At 29.6% G+C, this 23,715-nt stretch overlaps 1 protein-coding gene across 1 annotated transcript in view; it reads left to right on the plus strand.

Annotated features, from left to right (window-relative positions):
- Nucleotides 1-21,937, plus strand: part of LOC148306569 (uncharacterized) — a 198,861-nt gene extending 176,924 nt beyond the window's left edge. The window contains exons 2-6 of the mRNA XM_088264731.1: nucleotides 8,261-8,338; nucleotides 13,995-14,176; nucleotides 19,193-19,391; nucleotides 20,769-20,875; nucleotides 21,518-21,937. Of these exons, the coding sequence (XP_088120857.1) occupies nucleotides 8,261-8,338; nucleotides 13,995-14,176; nucleotides 19,193-19,391; nucleotides 20,769-20,875; nucleotides 21,518-21,640 (689 nt within the window). The 3' untranslated portion in view covers nucleotides 21,641-21,937. The remainder of the gene's footprint in view (nucleotides 1-8,260; nucleotides 8,339-13,994; nucleotides 14,177-19,192; nucleotides 19,392-20,768; nucleotides 20,876-21,517) is intronic.
- The last annotated feature ends 1,778 nt before the right edge of the window (nucleotides 21,938-23,715 follow it).

Consider the following 23,715-nt stretch of genomic DNA (forward strand, 5'->3'; position numbering starts at 1 on the left):
AATTTTAAAAAATCAATTCCATGTTGCTTATTGTATCTTAATTTAAAAAATACGTGTATAAAGTGAGGGTAAAATCAATATTTGTTTCAACGCTTTAAGGCACGACTAACAAACTGAAATGCTCCAATTTCCAAGGAAAAATCATAAAGGGAGGTCTCATTCATATTATTTGGATTTACAAATAATTTTATCCGTCATATATAATTTTATTAAATAACGTCGTCCATTTGCTAACCCTACAAAAATATCTCCAACTTTTAATCTTGCTGTTTTGAATGGTTTTAGCAGTAAAAATAATAATTTTCTCTAATTTTGCTGATAGCCATTAAAATGTTAGCTTTTGAATAGAAAATATAAGGCTATTTTTACAAATTATATTTGATAATACGCCGAGGGTGTAACATTTTACGACAACATTATTTTACACGTTTATTCAAGGGATGAAAATCACAAAGAACAAAGAGAAGTCCTTGTTTTGTTAACATCATCATGAAATGAAAATTTGTGAATATGTTTTGGACGAGCACTGCTGACAGAGATAACATTTATGGTACCAAAAATAATATCGGTTTTACTGGATATACTTGTTGCCACCAGATGAGTTGTTAAATTTTTGCTTACATTAAGTTATAGCACAACATATTTTTGTATATCATGTTAAAAAGCATGTTTAAAAAAAAAATATTAACCTATTATATACCTATCTCACGTATACACTTCACTAATTTGAATGTATAATGTAAAGTTTTTATGTATACCCTTTTCATTCTATTTTGAAATAATGCTGAAAATATTTCATACAATGTTGGTTGTCTGTTCTTTATATACCCTTACATCTGGGATTTAAAAAAAAAAAGAATTATCTCAATTTATTAAATTCATATTTTAGTGAAATTCTACAAGTAAAAATTGTTTGTCTCCGTAGTTTAATAGTCAACACGCTGGGCTACCGTACTGGAGGTCCCGTGTTCGATTCACAGGGGGGGTGAAAATAAATATTTGTGATTTTTACACCATAATATTTATTTAATACTACCCTGGTCCCTGAAGCGTAGGAGTGATTACCTTGCCTTCATGTAAGTATGAATCTATATAACAGTGCGTCAATGCAATGAAGTGCCCTATGCACCATTGGGTGCGGATAACGGTTAGAAAGTAATCAAGCAATTAAATTTCTAAGAGGAATCCATTAATGAAATTATATTCCAGTTAATTGCGTATACCTAGAGATGTGATATGTGCGAGCATTAAACTTATTTGTTTATGTCCACGACAGGTTTATGTTTGTGTTTCAATAGCTATTAGGGCCGTGTGTAAATTTCCAAGTAGAAGTTTCAGCTAGAAGGAGTAAACAAAGGGACAAAGAAGTTATGTTACAAAGGTCCTTGCGGACGCTTTGTTACCGACTGACGTAACGTGGTACACCGGATATACGTGGTGTTACGTACTACGGCGTAGGTCGTGCACGTAATAACATACTCATCTATACTAAAATAACGTACTCACCTATACTGATATCTACAAATGTGACTAATGGGTAGATGTTACTATTTTAGTTACTAGATTGTGATATTCGTTACTTTTCTCGGTTTAAATTTCATTCCTTCTTTTTATATTGATATATTAACATATTTGAAGAATAATATGGAGTTCTGGACATTCACAGGGCTTCCAAACTGCCATAGACTGGTTAAAGTAATCACTTTAAGTGTGGTTTATTAATAAATATTTATATATATATATATATATATATATATATATATATATATATATATATATATATATATATATATATATATATATATATATATATATATATATATATATATATATATATATATATATATATATATATATATATATATATATATATATATATATATATATATATATATATATATATATATATATATATATATATATATATATATATTATATATATATATATATATATATATATATATATATATATATATATATATATATGAATATATATATATATATATATATATATATATATATATATATATATATATATATATATATATATATATATATATATATATATATATATATTATATATATAAATATATATATATATATATGCATATATATATATATATATATATATATATATATATATATATATATATATATATATATATATATATATTATATATATATATATACAGGTACGTGTACAGGTACACGTATATTTAAAAAAAAGACGCACAGATTTAAATTTACAATTTATGAAAATGTGAAGTTCGTGACAATGTAGGAATGTAGGATAGTAGTTTGATAATGCTCTAAGAAGGCAACACAATTTTCAAGAATTTCGTGTTTTTTTTTTAATATAGTAGTGTTCTAAAATCAGTATTTTCATTTAAATATTTAAAATATAATGTAGTTTTTCAAATTAAATTCATATCATGGGTGACCACCAACACCTGCAGATGATATGTCACAAGCCCTGTAAATGCTCAAACTTTCATATTCCATTATCAAAAACAAAAATCTTGGTCTCTATTTTATATGTAATTATTCCAGGTAACAAAGTCCGCATCCGTAGAGTAGTGGTTATCGCGTTACACTTCCATGCTGGAAGTCCCGGTTTTATATCCGAGGGGGATCAAAGTAAGTGATTTTACACTATAATATATGTTTGGTGTCGTCCTGGACTGGTACCTGAATTTCAGGACTTGCCTCCATTTAATGCACGATCAATGTAACATTGCATCGATACGATGAAACGCCCAATGCACAAATAAGGATCCTAACCAGGACCTTAACAGGACATTGTAGTCTGAGAAAACACGAAATTGGACTGCATGATTCCCCAGTCTGCAGATTTTTAATTATTTTTTTTACCACAAACAGAAATACTGGTGTTTTTATTATTTACAAAAATACCTCAATTTCATTCAATTTCTGTGAGCCTTAGCGGCTCATTATTAAAAATATGTATGAGATTGTGGTAGAGTGGGTTCGAACCTAGAAAATCTGACTCAAAAGTCCGCGACACTAACCACGGGACCCGACTTCTACGAAACTTCGGTATGTAGGATAACGAAACACCCATCCACATTCTCTATAATTGTCACCCACTCGCTCGCAACTAAAGTCACATCCTTGGAGGACCACTACTAGACTCCGAGAAGGTAAAGCTCCTACCACCAAGACAGGTCGTGATTTACATGACTCACGTGGGCCTTGAAAGTGATCTATGACACAGAGGGAGGTCACACTAGACCTCATATGGTCGCAGTGATATAAGGGATGAAAGATCCCTAGGCCTCATTAAAAAAAGTTAGAAGAAAAGCAATATCTCAAGGATAAACCTAATATTTGGATATTCTCAAAATTTTAAAAGAGAGGAAGAGTGTAGATATTCCCTTTTCACTAGTATGGGAGAATTCTTCTCAATTATACAAATTATGTCAATAATAACTTTGTTTCTCAAAAGCATTTAATTCCTACTAAATTCCTTTTAAGAAGAGCAGCAATTATTTTGTATACGTGTATTACATTTCAAAGTTAAATCTCATTTCCTTGTAGGATATTAGTACTCGAAAGTTAACATAATTAATTAAACTTCGTAAATGTTAACTTTGACATACTAAATTGTAAATAATATTGATATTTTTTTGAAGAAATAATGTAAAACGATCCAACTGGGAGAGTCCTTCATTGTGACTTTGTAATTTTCGTCTTTGAAGTTCTACATAATGTAAGATAAACTTTTATACAATTTTTATCCTCATTTTAATACAACAATGTTCGGAGAACTTTTTAGATTTGTTTTTTATGCCCTCATCAAGGCTTTATTATTCTTTTAAACTGGTGATTTATTTAATATACCAACTAGCATTATTACAATGAAAAGTTTTTTTCTCATTTTAAAACATCGTACTTCTCACCACGCTTATGTTTTGAAACATAAAACTAAAATTACATTTTATATATATATATATATATATATATATATATATATATATATATATATATATATATATATATATATATATATATATATATATAATATATATATATATGTATATATATATATATATATATATATATATATATATATATATATATATATATATATATATATATATATATATATATATATATATATATATATATATATATATATATATATATATATATATATATATATATATATATATATATATATATATATATATATATATATATATATATATATATATATATATATATATATATATATATATATATATATATATATATATATATATATATATATATATATATATATATATATATATATATATATATATATATATATATATATATATATATATATATATATATATATATATATATATATATATATATATATATATATATATATATATATATATATATATATATATATATATATATATATATATATATATATGTGTGCATGTATAAATATACATTTATTATTATGATACGTTTTATTTCAAAAATTCTTGTGTGCCAATTTTTTTTTCAAATAATGTGAGTTGTTTTTAAGTTTAACGGTGGCGCTGCCATTGTGGTAAATGAAACTGTTTTTTTATATGCCTCTTTTTGTACCAGTCGTCTATTACCTAATTATTTATAAAGGTTGATTGAAGAAAAATACGCGTGTATTCGAATGCAAGGTTATGATAAAATTTCAATGGGATCGATTAATTGCTTAAGACGGTTTAAGATTTTGAATAAACTGATACCTTTAAAATAAATAATGGTTTGTTGTTGTTAAATATAGGTTTACATAAATGTTGTAACATCATACATAAATAAAAACCTCTCGGGACAAATATCAAAATGAATAATTTATTCACAACATTTTCGTTGTGTCCAAATCCATGTTCACAACTGTGTAACTGGTCAAATTATAAGCATCATTAAACTTTTAAATTATGTATAATTTATTCGATAAGGATCGTGCATACATTTAAATAGGCAGAATGGTGAATGTTACACGTGTATTAAGTGCCCATTTAAACCAACCTATGGTAGGATGTAGGCCCTGTATACACCCAAACAATCTAATACTCTTCTTCATCTTTGTTGAGATGTCAAAATTTAATGATTTATTGTTTTCTTAGCAAAACGTACATAATTTACCCTTTCACTCAATGTTGTCTATAAATATACTGAATGTAGGTATGTATTTTTATTGTATTTTGAGCCTTTTATCTTTCAGAAAATTGCGTTTCATATAACGTAAGTATATTATTTGTATGGGGGAATATTACTAAGATTCTCGAGTAAGCGCTCAATATCTCAAATATTTACAATTTTGTCAGTGCTCGTAAGCACTGTCATATTTTGGAGACAGTAAATAAGGCTTAATCTGTCCCAATGTATATAGCCTTCGTTCAAATAGAGCCTTGCGAGGCAATATCTTTCGACAAATCTCTGGATGGAATTCATAAGAACTTGTTAATATTTATGTTAAGGAATATTTATATTCCAAAACACGAATTTCGACGATCACGATAGCTAAATATTTATTTTATTTTGTAGATGTAAGATGAAATAAATACTGGCGCATGTGATTTCATTTTAATAAACAGCAAATTTACAATACAGAGCGAATTTCTCAGATATTGGAGATTCAAAAAGAATCAAGAACAAATAATATATATATATATATATATATATATATATATATATATATATATATATATATATATATATATATATATATATATATATATATATATATATATATATATATATATAATATATATATATATATATATATATATATATATATATATATATATATATATATATATATATATATATATATTTATATATATATATATATATATATATATGTATATATATATATATATATATATATATATATATATATATATATATATATATATATATATATATATATATATATATATATATATATATATATATATATGTATATTTATATTTATATATATATAAATTTATATATATTTACATAAATATATATATATATATATATATATATATATATATATATATATATATATATATATATATATATATATATATATATACATACATATATATATATATATATATATATATATATATATATATATATATATATATATATATATATATATCCCCGGATTAAACACCTCCAATGTCATGTAATTATTTAAACCCCGATATATTTCCATATATTTATTACTCACATTTACGTTTTTTTCACCAGTTTTGGTCGAAAGTATACTGTCATTTGACTTTTGACTCGATCCGTAACGCTTCTTTTGAGATTATTCGCGATCTTCGTTTGCGTGCAGTTTTTACGTTTTTTGTTAGTTTGTTTGTACAAAAAACTCATCTTTTTCATGATTTTCACAAAAAAATTATATTTTTTTTCAATACCTTACATTTGCATTTTCCCTCCATTTTTTTATTAAGTATTAATTAAACGATAGAATTCCCAAATTTACATACATTAAAAATTGCATACATACAATTTTTTAAGGTCATGGGTGGACTAACGCATGTATAATCGTCCATTTTAATCAAGCCACATCTACTTTGTTAATTTATTTGGCGCTTCAATAAATTAAGCTTAATTTATATCATGTCTAGACAGGTTCGCTAATTTTAATTGAAAGTTGAGTTATGTATTGTAAATGTAGTCAATGTGGGGTCCGCATACTCTAGAGAAGTGATTCTTAATCTGAGAGCCCCGACCATCTGAGGGGGTCTGAAAAGGTTATAAGGGGGATTCCGAAACACACTCAATGTATGGGTATATATTGGTAAGAGGCTTTTTTCGTGTATTTTTTGTTAAGCCTTATAAATGTCCCATGTTTTTGCTGTATTTCATTAAACTTCCTTGAATTGTAAGACTTATTCCTTTCAACCAACCAAAAAGAGACTGGTGTATCCAATATAACCGTTTTAAATTAGTGGACATACATCGCTCACTCCTTTCAACAGCATCATATATAAAAAAAACTTTATTTTCAGGAGATCGCTTTTAAAGTTTAAAAATACAATGTATTAAAAATAAAATCAAGCCACTCATCGAACTTTTTACTGTGCAACATATATGTTTGTAGATAGAACCTGATTATTTTTGTTCCAGTTGAAAAATATTTAGTATTTAAAAGAAAAAATTAAACATTACCTTTTCTTCAAAATACAAAAACAACTCTTTTTGCCCTGTAGCGGGTAAATATTGAGTTAAAATATGCCGCTTTTGCTGGGATATAGTACATTTTCTGGGCATTCTGAAAACATGCACAACTGAAAATTAACAATTTTTGATGTAGGACGTTGTTGAAAGGAGTGAGCGATATAGGTAAATATTAATTTGCAAATTAAACGCTCCCGTTTGGATTTATATAAAGCAATAAATCAATAAATGAAAATAACAGAACGGTGTGTAGTTCAAGTTCATTCAACAAGATGTAATGGTCTATTTCAAAGTGGTCGTAATATATCTTCTGAAATAACCTTAGTTCATATTAATTAAAGTTGATAAACGGCGGAGATCCGTATACAGGGTTTAAATCTGAACACCATAATCACAAGAATACAATACAAATGACCACTTCCAGGGAAATAATGTGTTAAAATAATGTTGGATATACGAATACTGGAGTTGTCCTCCTTCAAAGTATAAAGGTTAACACCTTAGGCCACCATATTGGAGGTCCTAGGTTCGATTCCCAAAAGGATCGAAATAAATATTGGTGATTTTTGCCTCTAATTGTTTAGTGGGCTGACTGGGTTTAAGTGCATTTTTCCTTTGCATAATTAATAAAACATCTTCTATACGATCTTTTCGGGTCTATTAATCAAGCTATTTTTTTATTTTTTTGATATTGTAATAATCATTTAAAATTTTCGCCGGATTTCAATAATTTGACCCGATGTTTTGTCTGTTATATCTGAAGTTCTTTAAATAGAGGTCCGTATAACAAGGTTTTACTGTATATAAAGGTGGGGACTGACCTCTACATTTGGTCGTAACGTAACATTCGCGGCGAGCATCCGACTTCTGATACTGTACTGACTATACGAATGCTCGTATCGTAACGTTACGTTACAATGAAATGACTCCAGTCAGTCCCACCTTTATAGAATATTTTGAGTGATTTGTAGAAGGATATATTGTATAAAAATAAGAAAGAAGGTTTTCCCTCTTCCATCTGATATCCGACTTGCAATATCAATTTTCTCAATGTATTTTTTTTTTACTTTGTTACAGCCAGTACCAACCTTGTGGGTAAATTCACACAGAGTGTCCGGCGTATTGTTCAAGATGTAAAGGATGAAGGAACCTCAAGTAAGTAATTGTACATATATGTATTTTTCAACCGTAAAATTGCAATTTTTTTAATAATAATAATTTAGTATATTTTCTAATAGTGTGTGCAGTGTTATTCACGGTACAAAAAACTACCTCAAGAGCGCTTCGTATTGTAAGACAAAGCAATAATGAAAGTTGGAAATTAGTCAATTCCCTGGTCAAATTTATATTAATTTAGTCAGTAGTTTATAATGCCCTTACAAGGTGAAACAATTCTCTTGAGCTTTTATTTTTTATTATTTTAGATTTTTTTATTTTTTTAAAACGTTAAATCGCTTAACTGATCGTAATTTAAAATTTAATAACATTCTTTAGTAACCGATACCATCCATTTGTGGGTGACTGTAATATACGTTACACTATGAAGTATATTATTCTTCACGATTTTACTTAACTTATTCGTAAAAAGGTCCTAAATTATATTTTTATAACATCCGTTGAAATTCATAAAAGTTCATTAGTTTTATTTTATTTTATTATTCGCATGCGTTTGCTAGGAACTAACTAAGAAACTAGGAAACTATCCTAGTTTTTCCAAACTTAATATATCCATTTCCAAACTAATATGTTTCACTCGTAAAACGCCATATTCGCTTCGAAAGGCTTTAAACATATATTTAGGTTAGCAGAGTAATAATTTTAAAAAATCTTGAAAATAAACCTTTTTAACGGGATACTAAACTACAATTTGTTTGAGCAAGTCAGCAATTCTGACCACAACACGTTCATGGATATCGAATATCGCCTTTGAGCTTATTTTGTGTCTATGAGTACCTTTTTGCTTAATATTCTTCTAAATGAAACTCTTAGCAGACGATGGAGAAGTTGAGAAACAAAAACAGTTTTAATATGACGACAGATGCTGGCGATTTCAAACAAAATTAATTAAAACTTTAATGATTTGAAAGTAATCTTCTATAACAACGGGAATGAAGAATAGACGAATTTTCCACATCGAAATTTCAAATTACAGAGATCACTTTTATCTTATTTCTACATCCCATCTCAGAACCAAAATTATTTCACTTTATGTAAATTATGTACAGACACGATACAAAGGGATATTATTTTGCTATGGAAATTAAAAAAACAAACAAAAAAATCACATAATTTTTGTTATGCTATACATAATTACGAAAAATGACAAAACGTAAACTGAAACGTAAAATGAAATAACGGTTATGTAAGGTGACATGAACAATTTTTGGCATGACAACGTTATTTGAGTTTAAACCTATGTATTTGTAAATGGAAAGGTGACAGTAAGCTTTGGAGGTTATTTGGTTTTGTTTATTTGTGGAATTGGTGACGGTAATGCTTAGGAATCGACAAATACTGACGCGCAACTAAAAATATTTTCTTAATGTATAAGTGCAAATTATTCAAAATCTTTCATTTTTAAATGATTTTTCTTTTTTTTTCATGGTGGTTCTTATAAAATATTAACATTACTATGGGGGTACTTCAGTTAGTCAGGCTATGGAATAAAAAGGTTTTATATAAAACTTATTTATCTCATTTATTTAAAAAAAATTACATTTTTTAATCAAATATTTTTTTATAATATCGAGGACCTAACTACTGATTCATTTTTATTTAATGATTTTAAACCTTTTTTCCTTTTAAACGTATTGTAGATAAATTTTAGAAATTAAGTCTTATTATTGAACAATTACCACAATACAAAATATACCGGCATATTTCCCTGCAAAGGTATAGTAACAAATTTATATAAAAACAAAAAAATACGTATTTTCATATTTAAATTTTTGAAATAATTAAAATTTTATTTAATTATAAAAAATAAAGTAGGCTTTGTTTATCATACATATAAGTCTCGCTTTGATAAGACTTAATGAACTTTGGACAATTTCTCTTTAAATCATTTGTTTTAGTTATTTTCATAAATATTGCTGGTAGAATTTTTTTTTTAAATAACAGGGTTATTACATTTCAATATTTACCAACAACCTAATAAAATATATCCTAGGCATTTCTTCTTTTAATTCTAGTGTGCTAATCATTGACAGTCCTTAAGCTGTCAATGAGTAGTACGCTGACAATAATTGGTAAGGCCACCCTATTCTGTAATTTAGTGTTTCGTAATATTATCGCATTTTACTACCACTTGTGATTTTATTAATCTTTTTACAACCCACGTTATCTTTATTAGAAATTATTAAGCTTTTATGGCGTTCGTTATTAAATAAGAACTATATCATAACACTCTGTAGATGTTCATACGTGTAAATGTACAATTTATATGTATTACATGTAACAGTATATTTTATCTTTTCTCCTTAGTTCTGATACACTTTTCCGACATTATTAAAAGCAATTGAAGCATTAAGGATGTTAAAAAATACACATTTTGGATAATTAATATGAATCATATAATTTTTTACAACTCAATATAAATGAAGACAAATATGGAAAACTGGGCATTTACGGGGCTTACGACCATCGTAGGCTGGTTTAAGTGATCGTTTTACACACTTGTAACATTTAACAATTCTACCCATAATTGACAACCACACTACTCAAATTCTTGGAACTTCTTTATATATATATTTTTATATATATATTGTTTAAATTCGAAACATAGTGCTTGAATTCACTGATCTATAGTGAGATGAAAGAAAATAACAGGTCGTATGCACTGTTAATACCTAGACTTCCATATTCTTCTTCATCTATCATTTTGGAAAATCATTCCATCGTCAGGTCGGTCGTTAAAATAAAATTATTACAATTAAAATTATTAGATTAGTATAAAAATAAAATTTTGAAAGAGAGAAAGAAGTCAAATGCATCACAATGGGAATATTTTCAATGATAGACTCGAAGTTGAAATCGTTTTTCTTCGTCTAAATACCATTTTTGACTGGCAGTTTGCCAGAAATAGTTGTTTGCCAACCAAATCCAACAGGTCTCCGCATTATTTGAGTGAACCATAATTCTTAAAATGGATGTCGTGTTATCAGGCGCACATATTGAAGAGGCGGTTAGCGAGACGGAAAACGCCTTGGCGCGGGTAAACGGTCGTATAATCACTATTCATATAATAGTAGTACATAAATAAGATTTATGTTTTTTATTATTATCCTTGGCACTGTGCCAAAGGTCGATGCAACAAGTTGATAATCGATTATACCGAATTGCATGCTGGAGGCTGAATAATTTTTTTTTTGAAATACCAGGCAAACAGGACTTATATGATGGTGAACAATTCATGAATAATCACGATTTAAAAAAATATATATTTAAGGCGTAATAATCTATTTCGGGTACATCAAGAATTTAATTATTTTAAATTTGTGTCGTACCCTCGAATCAAACATATTATTCTCTATTAATTATGTTATGTGCGTATTTAAGACCGAACATACGATAAATCGCAACTTTTAACCCAGATTAAATTTAACGTAATTGATTTTTTTGCTTAAAACGCCGTTTTTGTATTGAAAAAATAAGTTTTTCGTCGAAATGAACATATTGTTTTAAAGAGAAAAGTGTTATTGAAAGGTAAGGAGTAAAAAAATCATTTATTAAATATACTTATATGTTTATTCTAAAAATAAACAAATTCATTGAAATTATCTAAAATTGTCTATAATTGTCAAGCATTATTTAAAAAAAAATTAAAAACAATCCTCGCACACGCGTATCTCCTCGCGCTGCCGGTTGCGTACTGAATTGTATATTTGAGAGTACACGGCTGTACTTAACACTTACTTAAAACACAGTAAGGGACATTTTTTGAAAAACATTTTTTTTCATTTTTGGACTTAGTAGAATCAACTTAGTCCAAAAATGCAAAAAAAAGTTTTTTTTAATGTCCCTTGCTGTGTTTGGTTTAAGTTTGGACAGCCGTACATCCTTAAGCAGTATTTTTAAAGAAGAGGATGTTTTCTTTTTTTATAAAAAAAATCATCCAGGATTTAACCTTTGTCACCTACTTTTGATTTGTCCTAAAAAATAAAACCTTCCCCAAGGAATTTTTAATGCTCTATCAGTTTTACCAGCTTACTGTCAAGTCTTAGTTTTAGGAGAAAAAAAGGTATGACCAGGGATGTTCCAAGGGGTGTATTCTGGAGTAATCTTTTTGAATGTCGATGCGATCGATTTAATCTGAATTTTCTTGTCTTGTAAACCTACGACTTCATAAAAAAAAATCAAAACTTTAATGCACTTTAATATATTGTTGAGAACGTAAAATAGTTATATGATCATGTTCTATCACTTTTTTTGGTGGAAACCTACCCTTTCCTTTACATCACATGTTATACTTCCATACGTCCAAGCAGCTAGACCAGGCATGGGGAACCTTTCTATTTCAAAAGGCCACATTCACTTATCTGATTCAACATGAGGCCGCAGTAAAGAAAACTTTGACACCCCCCCTATAAACTAAATATTTTAATTATATCACAATATAAATTGTTAAAAATGCAATTTAAACATATAGAAAAAATGCATATTTACAAAAATTGGCATCAGTCAAAAGGCCGCACTAGAATAGCCAAAAGGCTGCATGTGGCCTTAAGGCCGCAGGTTCCCCATGCCTGAGCTAGACTTTGAAATGAATAACATCTGATAAAAATTTTAATTTTCTACTGACTTTTAATAACGTCTTAAACATTGTATTTTATTCTTGAAACCCTAATATCTCATCATAACTCTCCTTCTCTGGATCCATTATCTTTCTCCATTCGAGTCCATTCCTGATCCTACTACCTATGTCTTTCTTGGTTTTATCAATGTCCAGACCCAAAAATATACGACTTGGTCTTTGTTTAGATAATCTAGAAAAAATAGAAATAAGTAAAGTAATCAATAAAGACTTACCCATAATAAATAGCCAACAAAAATTAATATTATTTTGAGAAATAAAAAGACTTTGTTTTTTGATACACTCACATTTTTACTAACAACCAACTAGTTTCGGCAACAACCTGTTGCCCTCTTCAGGGTTCAATTTATGACTCAAAATAATATATCAATATGATCCACGAAGTTAATGCTTTCAATATTCAAAACAACTAAATTGAAATTCGAGTCCACTTTTGAAAATATTCCCAGTGTGATTCATTTGTCGTCTTTCTCTCCTTTAAAATTTTTATTTTTATACAAATGTCAAATCGTGATAATTTTATTTAAATGACCTGATTTTCCATTACCAGTAGTCACAAAAAGTGTTTAAAAAAGTGGTATTACGCAAAGTAAACAATGGATGATAAGTGGTGTTTTATTATTTTTCTTCTTCTAACCCTTATCCGCACCCAATTGTGCATAGGGCACTGCATCGTTTAGAAGCAGTGTTATCTTAATCGTTAAATACACGAAGGAAAGGGTCATATTAAATAAATATTATACTGAAAAATCACTAATATTTATTTTGACCGTCTTATGAATCGAACCCGGGACCTCCAGCATAGTAGCCTAGCGTTTTGACCGTTACACTACGGAGGCGGACATGTTTTTTGGTGTTTTATTACCATACCACAAAATTATCAATGCTTTTAACATACAAAATATATACGGTTTTGCAATTATTTCAATATCGTATATTTTTCATTCCAGGGGTAATTTTTTTTAATGCCTGTTTCATTTTTATTAAATATTCTACCAGGCGGGCAGACTAAGGAGGAGGTCATCGAGACGAACGAGCGCCTCCGCGCGGTCCGGATTAGGCTGGATGACTCCTACGACACGGCCAAGAAGGCCTTGGTGAACCTGATGGCCCGCTACGGCGACAGCAAGACGCAGAGAAACGTCTTCCAGCGGTACAACCTGCTCAAGCTGATGATCAAGGTAACGATACACCCACAGGAGTTTTGGAATTATAAAACGAGAATCATTACATTATATAATTCATTTTAACCATAAACCAAACATAAACCAAAGTAGAACACAAAATGCCGAACCCTCTTCTAGTGGAACGGAAGGTCTGCTGATGACAGTCAACAGTCCGCCTTCTGAGGAGTTTTACGCGGTTTCCTCCCAGCAATGAGCAAATGCAGAGAAGTTCCTGTTTGGCCCACACTAGGTTATCCGTCCTGTTCCCAACACAGATTCAAATAAAAACAATTTCAATCCAACAAAGATAGCAGTTAACTCATATGTACTGTGTCATGAGATTGATCAGATATCTAGGAGTTACAAAAATTTGAGTAGTGTGGTTGTCAATCATGGGTAGAATGGTAAATGTTGCATGTATATATCCAGACTTCCATATTCTTCTTCAAATATCGCTCATTTGGTGCAACAATGGTCAAATTACACTTTAAAAAATATTACAGATGCCATTCAGACGTTGTAGCAACAGAAATGGCGCCATTTCACTCAATTCTACAACGACACTCGCGCCATCTCGCAGCATTTCATCACAAAATCAATTCAGTCTATGTTTCTCTAAATGTAAATAGTATTTCCGCATATTTTGACATATTTAACTTTTTTTTAAAAGTATAATTACGTCATTGACGCACCAAATGAGCGATATATTGAGATGTCAAAAAAAAGTTGAATGTGGAGAAAAACAAGATTAATTTGATAAGTTTTGGATACACTTAAAATATTTTACATTTTCTTTAACTGGAAAAAATAACGTTTTGTAAGGATGAACCACCATTGTTCGGTGAATTCGTATAATTCAAATCGCAGATTAATACATAGGAAGCTTTGTTAGAGGAACGTGCAAAATAAATAATAGGATTTACGTGATTCTTGGCAACTGGCAACACAGAGTTATGGCCAATGAAATTCCGCTATTCCAGAAAATAAAGGCAGACAGCAGCCGAATAAGGGCGCTCTATAATGGAAATTTATTATCTTAACTCCATTATTTATATGTGCTGAATTTATTATTCTGCTGTTTATTGTAAAAAAATAAATAATACTTTCTTAATATTCAGCTAAACGATGTACGAACGGTGAAATGAGGTATCAATTCAAGGGTGAGATATGCATTATGGTTAAAATTTAAAAAGGTGTGTTGAGATGGTTCGGACATGTGGAGCGAATGAGTAATGAAAGAACAGTAAAAGAAATTTATGTGGCATAATAAAGTGGTTCAAATAATGAAAGTGGTCTGGTCAGGAGTTGTAATAATCGGCAGGTATGTATGAGGAGATGCATGAATGTGGAAGAGGCGAAAATTGTTTTTAAAGACATTGATGTGGCGATCTATTCTCTCTGCTTTAGATATTTATTTACTTAAATACATATACTTACATGTTTACATATTCCTAGGAAAAATATATTTCTTTTCAAAATTTACATAAAGTGATAAGGCTTCTATTCTTTCTGGTTTCAGTGATCACTTTTCGCATTGTAACATTCACCATTCTACCCATAATTGACAACCACATCACTCTTATTTTGATTTATGCTTCGATTTGAACAAAATAAATTGTGATTCAAATGATTTATTCAAATTCTTCTAACTCTTATCCCCACCCAATGGTGCATAGGGCACTGCAACTTATCGACGCAGTATTATCTTGATCGATAATTGCATGAAGGTAAGATGATCAGTCCTGCGCTTCAGGTACTAGTTCAGGGTGATATTAAATAAATAAAAATGAATTTAATGTGAATTAAATATACTGCTAAATCCCTAAGAGCTGATTAGTTTTGCTCTTTTGTATTCCGGTCTCAAGATTCACTTTTACACAAAAAATTCATTGCAATAATTTGTACAACAGTATTTCATGAGAACTATAAGAAATTTCAACAAAGGGATCAATTAAGTTAACAATAAAATTACTGATTGCTTAAACATTTTTAAAAACTCAACCTAAATTACAGTTTGAGAAACTTCATAATTTCACAATAATTTAGGTGTGTCCAAATCCTTGTTCACAGTTTCTCCACTTGAGTTATTTTTACATTTTATCATCTCAACATAAATGAAAATGATTATGAGAACCTGAGTGTTTACAGGGCTTAAGACTTGTCATGAGCTGGTTAAGTGATGACATTGTACACGTGTAACATTCACCATTCTACCCATGATTGACAACCACACTATTCAAAATTTTGGAACCCATTTTTTTTAATTGCCTAACGTTCGAGTGACCCTGAAATCTAGCTACGGCTTATACAACACCGCTTATCATGACCCTACTCAGGCTTCAATTGTTTAAGTTTCATAGCCTATGCCTACTCGTGAGTGGATTTACTCTTTACGTTTAAAGTTACTATAATTTCATGTAATTCATGAGTGAAAATTCTAGGCAAAAACACTCGCATGGAACCCATATACTTTATATATGGATATGTATGGATACTAACATCCACATTTCGATAATTTAAAAAATATATTTATGATTTAAATTGAATGTTTTTTAAAAAATATATAGTATATTATTACCAGTTCAAATCTGTTTTCGCTATTGGTTTTTAATACAGTTCAAGAGAAATTTGTTAGGAATATGATTATGAATACTAAGAAGAATGGGAGTAAAATATAAGGGTGGGGATCAGTCTACATTTTTTTAATCAACTTTTCGATACAATGACAAATTATAAACAGAATTTGTGAATTCGAATATAAATCGTATCCACGTCACATAAACTTCCAATTTCATTAGCAAAAAATTCTAAAGTACGTATTCAAATTACGTTGTGGTTTTGGGAATGGTGGCTTTTACTTAGAATTATAACTATTTTTTACAATCTCTTGAATTTCCAATATTGTAAAATTGTAAGAATACGCTCAAGATAAAATGATAACACCCAACGAGCGGTTACTGGTTACATAATTTCCTTTGTGGAAATGGCTCGAGCTTCAGATTACAGACGTTCTGTAAAAGTCGAGACCACAAACAATAATGAATAACGAATTCTCGGGTCGATATCAAATATTCAGCATTAAATTTATACACCGTTTAAGTACTTATTCAGCTAGAATCGGATTACAATATTATTCGGTATTTTGTAGGTACGATTATTGTTTTCAATGGTACCTATGTAGGTTAGAGTATGCAGAGATGATGTCGATGTTTTATACCCTTCAACCAGAATCTTACCTAAATAACTCCATACATATACATACACATCGTACATAACTTTATACCTATTCCAATTCAATTTGAATGTTTACTTTTGAAACTCCACACACATACATACATATATATATCCCTATACCTTTACCTACTAAAATATAATGCAAACTCATATAAATCTGCATACATATACATACATAATTCCGTGCCTAAACGTTTTCCAATAGAATCGGATTATAATATTCTTAGAAATTTTGTAGGTACAATTGTTATTTTCAAAGGTACCCATGTACATATCGTATTCGTGCAGGAGAAAGTGACTAACTAACAAAACGTAAAATGTTCAGGGGGCCATTTAAGTCACATTTGCTTGGCAAGAAAATAAACATCAATGCAGTCATTTTAACAAGTCAATAAATTATACTTCCAAGTCCTTTGGGATTTTTTTCAGGCAATATTAAGCTAGTAAGATATCAAATAGTCAATGATCACGTTTTTGTAAAAAAAATGCACTTGATCACTTTCTCCTGTATGACTACGATATGTTCGAGTGAGCAGAGATGATGTCTACTTTTTCATATCTTTAAATTAGAATCTATACCTATATAATTCCAGAAATGTTACTTTATACCCTACGAGTATTATGTCGAAGCGTGAGACTTCTATCAACCATTTCGTCTGGAATTCACAACTCTTTTACATACTCTGGAACCATATTATGAATTGATTTCCATATGAGTAGACAGAGCTTATACTCAACCCTTTCGGGAAAGCGTAACCAGTGCAGTTGGTGATGTATTGGAGTGATGTGACTGAATTTAGGATTTCCAAAAATGATTGCAACACTAATTGCAGTCGATTCATCTTATTGTTTATTAGACCCGTGTATACGAGTATACCGTTACAATAATCGACTCTAGATACTACAAACGCATCTATGAATTGATGGGCAGCATCAACTGGCCAATTGCGAATACTCTTAATTTGACACTCTCCTTATCGTCCATTGTTTCATTCATTCAAACCCTTATCCGCACCCCATTGGTGCATAAGGCACTGCATCATACAAATGCAGTTTTATCTCGATCGTTAACGCATGAAGGAAAGGTGATCAGCCCTCCGCTTCAGGTACCAGTCCGGGTAATATTGAATAAATATTAGCGTGAAAAAATCACTTATATTTATTTGACCCCGCTGGGAATCGAACCCGGGACCTACGGAACCGTAGCCGAGCTTGCTGACCATTACACTACGGAGGCGGTTTACTTTGTGTAATAGTCTTAATTTGCCTAAGCTGAGATAAAACATTGATATATTATTTTGCTGATTTTATTCTCAAGATAGAGATCAGAATTTAAAAACACGCCCAGCAATTAATCAAGGTGTAATTATTTTATTGTAAATCCTTTATACTGTAAATTGTAATTGTATCTATTGTATGTAATGTAAAAAAATTCTAAATAAAAAATAATAGTAATAAAAAATAAAATAAAACTGTATATACATGTAAGTATTTCGGCTCAACACAGGCCATGCCTAAAGGAGCCGTAATACATATAGTAAAAAAAATTATGTATCTATGAAATTAAAAATTAAAAAATGCCATCCCATAGGTGATATGATACAATATTCTACAAATGTATTTATTTTAAGAGAAAAAAATTGACATCGCGAGAAGTGGTACTCGCAAATTGGTATTGTATGTATTTTAATATTTATTTATGTATTGAACGGCTAATGCCTTTAACATAATACATATACTTATACAGTATCTAATATAAAAATATACTAATAGAGAAACAAATATGCCTTTTTTCAGGATGTAATCCGTCTGGAAACCCAGTACTGGACGCTGGTGGATATCCCAAAGCAGGAGAAGCAGGAGACAGTTCCAGCCTTCGTGCTGCGAGCTTGCGCCATCATGGAGAAGTCGCAGAAGTCCGGAGAAGGAGTGAAGACTTCTACAAAGCTGGCCGAGGAAGCTGCCGACAGGAGGGAGCGAATAGAGCGCCTCACTGGTATGCAAACAAAATCAACTGGTTACCAATTTAAAAACATATGTATATACCACCATTCCTTAAAATCTATGATATCCTTGATCATGTCCTTCGGCATTGTGTAGCGAGGAAACATTGGATAAACTTTGGAGTTTACGTAGTCCACACAATTATTACAAAATTAACCAGCTGCCTGACATAATATATTAAATAGATCCCATTCGGGGATCGTAAATAAATGATCTGAAAAGATAATTTATGGAAAGATATATATGTAGTGTTTAGTCATATTTTCTTATTTTGTTTTTACCTTTTGTTTTTTTTTATATTTTCTCATTTGTTTATTTTCAAAATGCTTCTTACCTTATGTTTTTCTCATTTATTTCTTTTAAATATGCTTCTTGTGCCTATTTATTATACCTGTTTATTGTTTTTATATGTTGCCATGTTTTAGTATTAGTTTTGGTTATTTAAAAAAAATCTTTTTTGTTACTTTATTATTTGTGTTCCAGTCTTGTTAACCTTGATCCCATGTCCCAAAATGAGAAATAGAAATTACTCATCGGGAATATTATATGTATATATGACTTATGTATGTAATATGTTTTGAAATAAATAAATAAATTTTCAAACACCGTAAAGCGGAATGCATCGAAAGGGCGTTTGTGCACTGCCCGTAATTTTACCGTCCGGCAGACCGGTTTTGAAAAATAAAAGCGACTACTACAGTTTAGCGTGATCGAATTTACGCGCAACAAGTTTATGCACCGATCAAGATCACCGATCCTAAGAAAGATGGACAAAAGCACAAGCAGATCCTCGTTTTAAAACGCTAACTGACGTGCCGGACGGTAAAATTCCGTGTAATTCCGTGTAGTACACAAACGCCCAAACATGTGTCACAGTAAATTTTAAGAAATAGTGGTACTGACCAAGTAAAACTTAAATTTAAAATGAATAGATTTTACCACAAAGTGACTGCCGAATCAATTGATGAATAAAATTAAACAGCCTCACATATATTGTATTATTGATATCTCAATAACGATGAAGAAGAAAAGGGAAGTCTGGGTATTTACAGGGCTTACGACTTGTCATAGGCTGGTTAAAGTGACCGCTTTTTACAACGGTAATATTCACCATTACACCTACGATTGACAAGCGCCTTGCTAAATTTTCGGAAGTTGTATTTTTCCTTCAATTTAAACCTTCTTTCACATGTCGGAATGATCGGCGGGTGAGTACGATGAGATGCATGAATGTGAAAGAGGCGAAGAATGTTTGCAAGACAGAGCGGTATGGCATTCTGTTCTCTCTGCCTACCTCTGCGGAAAAGCGGTGTGGTGGTTAGTTAGTTTTAGTTGGTTTATATTACAAATATTATTTTTTTGGTTGCAGATATGACAACAGCCCAAATCGAAACTGAGAATACACAGATGACAAATGATTTGTACCGCTTACTGAAGAAGTACTCCGGCCTGAGGAATCTCATCCGCGAACTAAAGGTAATTTTCTATCCATTAAAAAATAACCTAGGACTTACTCTACTCAGATAGTATGAACAATAAGCAAAGATATATACCGAAGATATTTACTTTGAAAATCAGTCTGCCCAGAATGCACCACCAATAGTTTATCCTATGCTAATGTCTGCCCAAGGCTTTGCCTTGTAAGTTACGATCAAGATAACATTGTGTAATATGATGCATTTAATATATTTTTGAAATACATTATACTATGATGATATTTATTTTATTTTTATTATTTTATAATTTTAATTAAATAACATAAATTGTGTACATTTATTTAAAGAACAATTTCAAACATATTTTATAAAAATAAAATAAAATTGCTGAGACCCACCAAGCCACCTTGTGTGTCTTGTCGGTGGAGTTCATTTTGCATACATTATTATTGTTTTTAACCATTTTTACCTAATATACACACAAAAAAGAGATAAAAATTAAGAATTTAAACTAGTTTACAATTTTAATAAAATTAAGTCTTGATCATTTTCCCATTCCTTTATTTTGCCTTTGTTCCATATTTTATTTTGACCTCTAGCATCCGTCGGCAACAAATTAAAAATGTTCGGAACGATATATTGCAGTGTATGTAATAATTGTTTTCATTGTTACTGCTTTCAGTCGGACTACGTAAACTCCAAAGTTTATCCAATGTTTCCTCGCTACACAATGCTGAAGGACATGATCAAGGATATCATTCACGATCCAGACTATATGGAAGTCTGCCACGAAGTGGACTCCTAGTCTTTGCGCATCCTCCAATCTTTTCTGTGCTCCATTGTACTATACATTGACACGTATAACCGATAAAAGTCAGATCTGTAGGAACTCTACATTACTTGTAATTTTCCACAGAATTTTCTTTGTAAACAAGAAGAAAATGTTATTTTTATTCAATAATTTTAGAGAAAATAATGGCTGCCTTTATACATACGCGCTTTATGTGTCACAATTGTGTATGTCCATGTTGTAGTTTGGGATAAACCACATTAAAGAACGCGGTCAAGGTGCGGATGACTAATAAAAAGTAACGCATGTTTAACCTGCCACTTTTAATAACCCACAATTTTCAGTCTTACATGAGCTAAATTGCGAAAACTTTCCCATTAAAACGCGTTTGTCTAAACGCAGCAATTGCATATGTAGTAGCAGTAGTATTCTGGGCAAAACGTAATAAAGGATGATCATTTGGACCTCGTTTCCTGAAAATAACTACGGGAAATCAATTTGAAGCGTGCTTTTTGTAGTATAGTTTATACAACGCTATTACATGCGATGTTTTCTCTGTTATAAATCGTTCGATTTTCTTGTAATTTTTTACTTAAGTAATATCATTTTCAAGCCATTTAATTTAGAAATATTTTTTCTACTATTTTTACATCTTAAACAGTCTAACTACTACTCAAGCTTAATTTCAGTAACAAAAACTTAACTTCTTTTACCCATATCCTCTTTTATTTGTTATCGTGTCAATATCACAAACCAATGGAAAGCACAGATGCGTCCAATAACTATTATTATTTTCATACATCCATTTACATAATATCTAAGTGAATGAGGGTATTATTAATAGTATTTAAATATTTAAAAAGCTTTTTAGAAATCTTCATCTTTTTAAATTTTTCAAACTTTGAAAAGCTCTGCTAATCGAAATTAATATCAGTTTTTTATTACTATTAAGCTCTTGCAAAAAGATTGTTGATTTTATTAAAATTACATGTTAATTATTCAAATAACATGTTATAACAACAAAATTATTTGTCGGAAATATCAGAATATATTTATATAACATAATAACATATTTTATTCCATTAGACACGTGACAGGAAGCGATTGATAAGACCAAGAACACAGGGTGTATTTAAAAATTGTAAAGTTTAATACAGAGATGGAATGTTTCGTAAAAAATATTTCTTTGAAACGATAAGGTCTAAAATTCAATCGTATCATTGTATGGTATTCGCCTAAAGGAAAAATATTTTTATAAAACACTTTTGGACCAACTAATGAATTTAATTTTCATGCACCTTTCTTGTCACATTTTAATTTATTTATTTAACAATTTTGCGATTGCATTCTGCACATATCTTTTGAATATTATGATTTCAAATTTTCACTTCAAAAATATCAAGAACACACAACGTCAAAATTTACATATCTTTATAAATATTTCTTTGTTTTTTTTAGCATACATACATAAATATAAAAATTACGTATCAATGTTGACTGAAAAGTAAGACCAAATTTTACAATCTTTGTCAATATTAAAATTTATTTTGTAAAACTTTTTCATTCCTTATATCGTAAAAAAAATGTATTGAAATAATGTTATTAATTTCTAATCATCATCTCATTTATATTTTCTTGAAAACAAAAGTTTTACGATAATTTTACAATACTTTTATATATGAATACGCGAAAACTTATCTGGTTTTGTGTAAAAAGTTAAAAAGCAAAGAGACACCAGTATAGTCTGCCATCTATGGTCAAGAGAATAAAACATTATGAGCTGGTGTGTGGAATTTCAAATTTTGGTTCTGAAGGTTGGCATCCTGTTCTGTAACTCATTCCGCTTATTTTTAATTGCATTTCATGTGTGTACGAGTATATTTAAATGTATTATTAAGTCAATTTAATTTTAAAATGTAATATGTTTTACTCAAACCAAGGATGAGTTATTTCTTTCAATGATTAAAATTTTGTAGATACCACCCAAAAATAAATACATATTTAAATATTTGATTTACGTATTCGTATAATAATAATAAATATTATGACGTTTCAGAGTGAAATATGACAAAAAACATAATAGTTATGGT

This window comes from Brachycentrus maculatus, unplaced genomic scaffold (genome assembly GCF_059751285.1).
Source record: "Brachycentrus maculatus isolate JH-2025_06_01 unplaced genomic scaffold, ASM5975128v1 h1tg000237l, whole genome shotgun sequence".
Classification (NCBI taxonomy): domain Eukaryota; kingdom Metazoa; phylum Arthropoda; class Insecta; order Trichoptera; family Brachycentridae; genus Brachycentrus; species Brachycentrus maculatus.